At 39.3% G+C, this 9,229-nt stretch overlaps 1 protein-coding gene across 4 annotated transcripts in view; it reads left to right on the top strand.

Annotated features, from left to right (window-relative positions):
• Nucleotides 1-9,229, top strand: part of LOC109478753 (integrin alpha-6-like) — a 57,619-nt gene that overhangs the window by 26,093 nt on the left and 22,297 nt on the right. For 2 of the 4 annotated variants that reach the window (XM_019780490.1, XM_019780489.1), the window contains exons 2-6: nucleotides 3,617-3,744; nucleotides 4,042-4,127; nucleotides 4,741-4,987; nucleotides 5,237-5,341; nucleotides 9,112-9,141. In XM_019780490.1, the coding sequence (XP_019636049.1) occupies nucleotides 3,617-3,744; nucleotides 4,042-4,127; nucleotides 4,741-4,987; nucleotides 5,237-5,341; nucleotides 9,112-9,141 (596 nt within the window). The remainder of the gene's footprint in view (nucleotides 1-3,616; nucleotides 3,745-4,041; nucleotides 4,128-4,740; nucleotides 4,988-5,236; nucleotides 5,342-9,111; nucleotides 9,142-9,229) is intronic. The other 2 variants (XM_019780492.1, XM_019780491.1) reach the window with 1 other exon arrangement.

The raw sequence follows: 9,229 nt of genomic DNA on the forward strand, positions 1-9,229 counted from the left end.
TGCCAGCTTATCCAGGGAAGGCGTACTAGGGAAGACGGCTATGGTTCTATTAAAGCGTTTGCGATGTACGGCTATCAGAAAAGCATCCATCTCACAACACAGTCACCCTCGGCTTTCAGCATCTCTGAAGTGATGCCATTCATGCCTGGTGACTGACTTCAGCTTCAGAGATGTCCTCGATCTCAACAGGTAATGGGTGTAGGTGTTCATCAAAGACTAATGCTACTGAGGTATGGCTTGAGCGGTTTAAGACTTTTTGAAAAGTATTCTGCCCACCTGACAAGCTTGTCCTCCCCCTAAGACAGTGGTAGGGTCCCATCCTCCGCATTAATTAGGACTGTGCACTTTTGAGCGGCCGCCGGTCATCTTCCTGGAGATCTGTTAAGCTTTTGTCCCAATTGTAAAAAAAAAGTCCCTGGCGGGTAGTTCCCGGGCTGTTTTTGACACTTTCAGCCGTGGGACACCCCGCGGCTTCCGGGCTATTTTTCTTTGGCCTGTCCGGGACTCAAGAAGAATTCAACTTAAGTTCTACGCGGGCCACGCTGACATAAAATTCAGGACGTCAAGTTAGCGCTTTATTCTGCCTGTACACAGACGCTGGTAAGGCACAGGTGTGAGCTTATGAAGGGTCTAATATTTTTTTGAACAGATTGTATCATTTATCAACATTCCTATCAGTGTTCAGAGGTACAGGCGCCCATGCTATATACTGGTTAGTTTTTGCATAATTTGCATTATATTTTGGTGTGATCAATACTGGGATGGTTTATTCTAAATATCTAGCCTTCAAAACATGTGTATAGTACAAATGTATGTGTATTGTATCAAAAGTATTGTTGATACCATGAGATTTATTGAGATATTGACGAAAAACAGATTTTCAGTAATGGCGGCCTAAATTTCAAATTAAGCACAAAAATATCTATTTGATCTCCACTGAAATGGCCTATCCTCAATAGTTATTCCAAAAAACATGGGGAAAGACACCAAAGATATTATAATATCATATGTAGTTACTGAGATATTGGCGGAAACAGATTTTCAGTAATGGCCACCTTGATTTGCCTATTGTGCGGCTTTAATTTGCATATTCAGCACAAAAAAAACTGGTTTGATCTTTACTGAAATGGCTTAATTCCATTCGTTATCCCTCAAAACATGGGGATAGACACCAAAATTATTCTGATACCATGAGTAGTTACTGAGATATTGACGAAAAACAGATTTTCAGTAATGGCCGCCCTAATTTCCATATTGCACGGCCCAAATTTGCATATTTAGCAAAAAATAATGGTTCTATCTTTACTGAAATGGCTTAATTTAATTCGTTATCCCTCAAAAGATGGGGATAGACACCAAAATTATTCTGATACCATGAGTAGTTACTGAGATATTGACGAAAACTGGATTTTCAGTAATGGCCACCTTAATTTGCATATTGTGCGAATTGCCCAAGGATGACAGAGTGGCATCATTCAGATTCTGAAAGAGCACACCTCAGAGATATAGAAACAACAAAAAAACTTTGTATGGACCGCATTGCGCGCTTATCGGTCTCTGCCACCAGACTATGTTGTTGTTCCATAATACTGGTACATGTTACTGTATTAAATTCACGATTTTTTTTGCGTAGTTTTATGTTTAGGGTTTTCGTGGTCACTTGTGTACCGTAAACATGAATCTGCAAACGTTTTTCTCAGACAGCGAACTTTTGCTACTGCGAACATACAGTATTCTTGGCTTGTTGCTATACTGGCAAGTATGGGTTGGCAATTGATGATAATCATAATGCCCACGAAAATTCGAGATGATCCTAAAAGACTACATTACTCTGATACCGTATAGTGTATATTCATGAGCAGCATTTTATTTCCCTCCGATATTTTAAATGAAAGTGGACATGTGTATGGATACTATAAAGCATGGCAGCTGAAAGTTTAATGTTTTCCATCAGTTGTGGCCATTATTCCTGATCGGTGCCTGACAGTTCCCCCGGGAGACTTCCAACTGTATCTACTACTAGTAACCACAGAGGGCTCAAACCCCTCACACTGCATCACATGTAGTATTTATCTTCAAACTGGCCGATTGCAGAAGTGGCTTGTTCGATGGGGCTTCAGAATATATATATTTAGCAATATGGTATACAAATGTGTAATCACCAAAGGCCACTCTATAAGCTGACTATCCTTTTCCTCAAAATTTTAAAAAAGAAATGGAAAGAGATCACACAAATTGCAAAGGAAGCACAGAAAATGACAACATTGGAAGTGCTCTGAGACTGTAAGATATACCATATGGAAATCATATTACTTCGTAGCTGTTACTAGGATCAGTCAGTCGATATTTCTCTGAAAATTCAAAAACTCTTTTGTCCGTATTTCAACAAAAAGAGTAGCTCTGTGGGTTTGAAAGCTACAAGAAAAGCTTGTTTTGATAATTTCCTTCCCGGAAAACAAGCACTTGTCCACTTTGATTTATAGATTGGATTTAAATCATCTTTTTTACCACAAAGAAGAAAAAGAAGATTAATGTCTGCAATTTGATCAAAATAACCATTTATGTAATGTGTACAATTACCTTCGCAGAAGGCCTTTTAAAGTCATTGTCATAACAAAAGACTTTTGTTATTTTCCTTTCCTGCTTCTCCACATAGGTGCCTATTGCATAGTCTTTTTACATGATTGATATTTCCTATGTAGTGGATGACATTTTTTATTATGATACCTTAATGGCCTGCCATAATTAGAATAAATTGCTTCAAAGATAATGTAGACATCAATCACAATAATAGTATGATACCATATCAGATAGATGAAAAATATCATACAGGAACTTGTATAATTCATATTTCTTGTATGACAATATACAGAATGTAAGATACATGTACCAACATATCTTTTTGGTTGAAATGAAATAGAGAAAGAGTAATACTTCATATGCTATTATTTTAGCGTTGCTTACTTTACGTATAAAAACACTTGTTTCATGATGCATATTTAGAAAATGAACATTAAAATCATATCTCAGCAAACCTATTGTTACCGTAAAAAAATGTTAGATGGTAGCACAGACACTGATCATACGAATAATGTTTAAAAGGCCAAACATGACCTGTAATGTTATTACTTGTATCAGGTTTCTCCCTAAGGCTCAGTTACCCCATATAGCCCTCTAACTACCTCTGGGACTCACTAGTAGTAACAGTGAGAAGAGTCACACCTTTAAATCTCTCACCTGGGGTTTTTTAAGCAGGAAAGGCTTTCAATATTGCCTTACCACTTAAATGAGAATTTATTGGTGCAATGTGCAGAGTGGAAGTGAAGTAAATATTGACCAATCAGGACTCTTTTGAAAGGTCTGCTTTGCTGGTTGCTAAGTAATAGATGGATTTTTATTTTAAAAAATGTCCTGAATGTAAATCCATATAGTTTTTGACTGTCTTTTCCGTGCATTCATGCATCTGTGTAAGTCAAAATGATGCCATTTTCTCTACCTCGTAAAAAAAGTCTACCGACCATGTACAATGTGTATGTAGTAATGTACGCGTACCTGTGAATCTGAACATAAGGTCAACATTGAAGCTCAAATATAAATCAGTCTTGTTTCTTTGCAGATTATTGGTAGGAGCCCCCATGGATTCAAACGATTTCCAACAGAACACAGTCCAGCCAGGTGCCTTGTACAGATGTCCCATTTCAACCAGGACCAACGACTGTGTCCAGCTCAGGGTGGATGATACAGGTGGGTACTGCAGGCACAGGGGGCGCTACTGTACAGTCCATGTGGCAATACATATACTTCAGTCAGCACAAGATAGACTGTATTTTAGAATACTGTATATTGTGAAAATCTCAACCAAACCTGGAACTTTTTCCCTTAATCTGGAAGATGGAATGACAATGGTATATCTAGGTTGTTTTCTTCAGCTGTGCTTGTATACTTTGTTGTACAAATGTAGAAATTTGTAGAAGTATTGAAGACACCCATACTGTATTGAAGACACCCAGACTGATTCCTTTCTTTTTCTGACAATTTCAGATGAAGACATCACAGCAGAAAACAAAACCCTACAGTGGCTCGGAGTCAACGTGGAAACCATGAACAATATCGGAGGAAAAGTTCTGGTGAATTGCCTATCCTAACTTTTTTACTTCATGTTGTTTCCATTTTGTATCAGCTTATAATTGTATGTTACTTTTATAGTCAAGAGCCCACCTGAAGTTTTTTGTGTTGAAATGAAATTGTTCTTGCAAATTTCTTGCCAATGTATTGTAGTATGATAAAAAAATTTACCATGCAACAACTGCACACGCCCTATATGCACTTGAAATGTTGGCATATTGTTGTTTATGTCATACCTGGGGCATGGTGATATTTGATAAGGGTCTTCAGTACAACCTAGGGTTCTATTTGGATATCACACGGGCTTCCAAATGTTCTATAGAATAATTCAAATGTGTTTTACATGAGCCACGTACATCGCTTTCAAAACTCCTAATACCGGATTTGCACATTGAAATTGATGTTGGTTGGTTTTGGGACACCAAATTTTGGCACATATCTCATTGAAAGGCATGTTTCTTGGGGTGCTATAACATGAATAAAATGCAACACGGTGTATTCTGCATCACTCTCTGCATCTCTCTCGCTTCCAGCCCTCCTACAGATTATACAGTACACCGTGTTGTATTTCATTTGTATCAATGATTTAACAAAATGATGCACATTCCTCCCCAGACGTGTGCACACAGGTACATGCAGGTGGTCAGCAGGGATGCCAGCTGGGGCCGCGGCAGGTGCTTCCAACTGACCAATGGGCTGGAGCTGGACGAAAGCCACACCAGCAACGGGGACTGGTCGCCGTGTGAGGATTACGGAGATGGACACCAGGAGTACGGGTACTGTCAGGCTGGGACGGCAGGCGCCTTCTCCGCAGATGACAAGGACATCATTCTTGGTGCACCGGGGTCCTACTACTGGATGGGTAAGGAGTTGTCATTACAATGCTGGAGTCTTGATTTGTATGTCAATTTTTGTCTGTCCTCCTTTTTTTCTCATTAGTGTCCACAGCTCTTTTTTTTCAATCCTTCGGCATAACACACCAGCTTCTATCTAGGAAATACATATGTACATATTAACTTCTGTATCTGTATAGTTGGCATATTTGCCTTGGACATAACACACCAGCTTGTATGTATATGACCTACATGTAGTTTCATGTTTCCCTCTGTAGGTGTGCTGTTTGCCACAGATGTGACTGACCAGAGCTCAGACTACAACATATACAAGAGCCCAGAAGACCTGGAAGTAGCAGGGGTGTCAAGAAACAGCTACCTAGGTATGTTTCCATTGGACGGCTGGAACTTAGGACTGGTACAAGGTTTGGGGAGTATGGAAACAGATTGTTCATTACATTATACAGTACAGAAAACTGGAGAATTTGTGACATCAAATTACTCAGTTCAATCTTGTATTCTGTATACTGGAACTTGCTGAAATATGATGAAGAGGCTTTATTATATTTGATCATAAGTATGTAGGATAGTGGACTGGGAGATGTGCAATAAACATCCTAATCTTGAACCCCACCACACTACAGTTTGCAATCACACCATATCACCTGGCTTGGAACTATACATGTACTCATCACTCCATTATGATTGTTGTTTGCTCTGCAGCATTTTATGACTTCACGACTATTTTCATAATATTCGTTTGTCATTGCTGTGTGCTATAGTCTGTATTGTTTGTCTAATTATGGTTAACGATGTCTGTTTTTTCGATTATTGCTATGATCTGCTCTACTGGATTCTAACATCCGGAATACTTTTACTTTAGATGGTTGAACTGTGGTAACCCTAAAGTCAGTCTTGTACTCAAATTATATCTGCATTTAGATATTAGAAAAATAGACCCTTGAATTGCATTGCAACTAAATTTAACAGGGGCTGTTTTATTTTGGCTTGCCAATGTTAGGTTCCTTTAGACACAAATGGTTGCAAGTGGTGCTTTTCCAAAAACAACAAACAGAAATTATGAAACAAAGTCCTATATGTTGCATACATGAATGAATATACAGTAAGAAAGTGTATGCCCTCAAAATGATTGCCTGCCACAGTTGAACCATACCTACTCTATTGTTCCAGTGCTATGACTATAACTGTTTGCCTTCACTCTGTCCATGCCTGACTCTCTCTGTTTACTTGCAAACTTCTCTGAGTTGTGTGCTTCAACCTAACAGGGCTAGAAACCTTTAGTCAACAACAGTCAATTCCACAAAAATATATATCTTAGCTGTGCTAAATTCACAACTGTTAAAATGAATATTTCTTTAGATCTCCTTTTGTCATACTCCCCAAATGGGGGTGGGGTTTTAAAAAATGGAAGACTGTATGTCTTTTTTATCTGAAGAATTTCTGGTTGCAATAGATTTATCATCTGTTGCCTTGTTTTTGAAGATAATGTCCAAAATGCGTCAGGTTGACAGTTGAGTTTCCAGCCCTGTGGTTCTTCATACTTTTTCCTAACTTGCTTGACTTGCCATTGGACCTCCCTCCTTTGCCTCTGTCTAACTGCTTCCCTCAGCTGGAGTACCTGTAATACCTGAACATGAAGGTAACAATACCACCTGTCAATACTGGGCATTCTCTCTGTCTAAACTCCAACCCTAAACTGTACCTTGCATGTACCAAATGTACCAGTAAACGTCTTCTCTTGTCATTGTAGGGCTTTAAATACTGGCTTGGTGCATCCAAAATTGGAGCTGTGCTCCCAATTTTTTTCAGTGGGTGCACTGGTGCACCCAAATATTTTCAAAGGTTTATGTATGATTGTACAGATATTAGATGTATACAAGTATACTGCATATTCTTGACATCTAAGTCTCAGAAAAATAATAATTTCTTTGTTATTTAAGATTATTTTATATGGTGCATTCAAAATGTTTTTGTGCACCCAATTTTTTAGGTTGAGTGCACCAGTGAACCTATGCCCAAAAATGAATTTCGAGCCCTGCATTGTATAAGCTAAAGAAAGGGTGTGGTATCAACAGATACATAAAGAGAGACATTTACATCTCTTAACAGAAAGAGCAACACATCCAAAACTCTTTATTTTTGGATGTGTTCTTCTTTTACGTAAGAGTAGTTTTGTTAACGCAGGGTACAGTTCATATCACAATGACTTGTGCTGTTAACTGGACTGTTGTCGTTTTTTGTCCAATCATGACTATCCTATCCTCTCTTATAATTACATTGACTGTTTTATAGTTTATCGGTTGTTGTTGATGTTGTGGTTTGACAGAGCATGTGTGACCAATTATGTAGGCTTGAAATGGTGTGAAATTTAGAAAATACAATAGTAAGGAACTGACTCGTAGTTTGCATTAAAGGACCGAAGAAACATGTATAAATTTCAAACATTGGGACTGACTGTAATGCATGCACATTGACAGTCATTCAAAGAGTCCCAACAGTTGCTTTTGTAACCAAATGGCTTTGCCACCATTTGCTTAGTCTACCAGCAAATCAGCGCATCAAAAAGTCAAGATTCCAAAATATATTTCAGGCTGGCTAGAACAGTGATTACAGTATAATGTGTCTGTACGTGTCAACATGTTCTGTCATACATGTACCATCCCTGTTTATTACTCCGTGAAGGAGGTCAGGACCTCCGGACGGAGTGTTGTAATCGGCTGATTTTTCATGTTCGCAGTCAAAACACTGGGTTCTCTTTGTGTAATCGGCACGCAATTTTATGCGCCGTCTGCGGGCATGCCCGTGTTGATGCACGAATGTGTATTTTTGCCGTTGCTGCTTTCGCGGTCAATGTAATATCGCAGACGCACCCCTACAATTACGAGGCGAATTGGAATGGTCCAGAAAAACGCGTTGTTTGGAATAGCAGTGGGGTTCAAAAAAGTTCATGCAGATACGGGGTGGTTTTTATAAGTGGTTCCAGATGTTTTTGCCCATGGTTAAGAGATGCCAAGTTTTTTGGAAGATGTTCGCAGCCAAAACGCATTCTCCCGTACGTCGCATTTCTGTGTAATTTCGCATGTGGTGTTGCATTATGTCCGGGATGATGCACGTCTTTTTATTTTTACCGTAGCTGTTTTGATATTGGAGTAAATGCTTATTTTCGAAACATCCCCATTTCTTTGAAATGGTTTCGTCCGTTTATGCAACTGTTACTGCGCTAATGACGACCAGTCGCGCTGTCCTGATACACCGCGAATGTGCGAGTGTTCCCTGTAGACAGTCCCGGGAGTCATTTTTTTGCACATTCCAGGAGCCAAACCATAATACGTTCATGAACCGAGTCCAAAAACCGAAACGTGAAAATCGGATGATCGGACCTGATGTACATTTCTCTTTCTATAGATTGTATACACAATACACACATCTTTAGATAATCTGGCCATGGCAGGTTAAAAAAGTAACCCTGAATCATACTAGATTAGCGTAAATGCATGTTAATGCGTTCAAAACAAGAAAAAAATTGTTTCCGGGTATTAATCTCTTGAATCACGGCGCTGAATATTGACGCAAAAATATTTCGGGCATCGCGCGCCCTTCCCGCGTCACGTGTAGGCATCTCGCATCTCTGATTGGTTGTTGCGTCTTAAGATGACTGAGCCGACGCGCGTTCAAACAATTTTTCTTTGTTCGATTTATCACACTTCACAGAGAATTGTCGCCAATGGCTACTTCTTTTTGTTGCAATATATAATACTTCACGGAGAATTGTCACCTATGGCTTCTTGTTTGTTATTGTTGCCATCCCTGTTTCATGTTATTGTACTCAAGCCTGTGTTTGTATCATGAGGTCCTTCCAAGACCTTTTACAAGTACATGTGAAAATAGCTGTTACCCTTGTCTTCTTCAGACATCAGATATGGTGTCACTTTTGATCCCAGTGACCCCAAGTCGCTGCCTTTTTATCCCAATTTTGTTACCCCAGTTTTAGATGGTCAGTGGTCAGTCCCTTTCTTCATTGTGTATGACTGACCACTAACCTTATGAATTATCCCCAAGCCTATCAACTGTTTCTATCCATAGTGTTCTCTCTTCATCCATCTTTCTTGTTCTCTCTTGTTCTGTCCATCAGCTTCAAAGATCCCGAGGAACAGCTACCTAGGTAACCCTCCATTCAGGCATGGTGTGCGACATGCAATGCAATGCATGACCTAGGGGGACCTGCGCAGGGATTGGTTCCCCTTTACTAG

Source organism: Branchiostoma belcheri, unplaced genomic scaffold (genome assembly GCF_001625305.1).
Source record: "Branchiostoma belcheri isolate BF01 breed outbred unplaced genomic scaffold, Haploidv18h27 scaffold45, whole genome shotgun sequence".
NCBI lineage: Eukaryota > Metazoa > Chordata > Leptocardii > Amphioxiformes > Branchiostomatidae > Branchiostoma > Branchiostoma belcheri.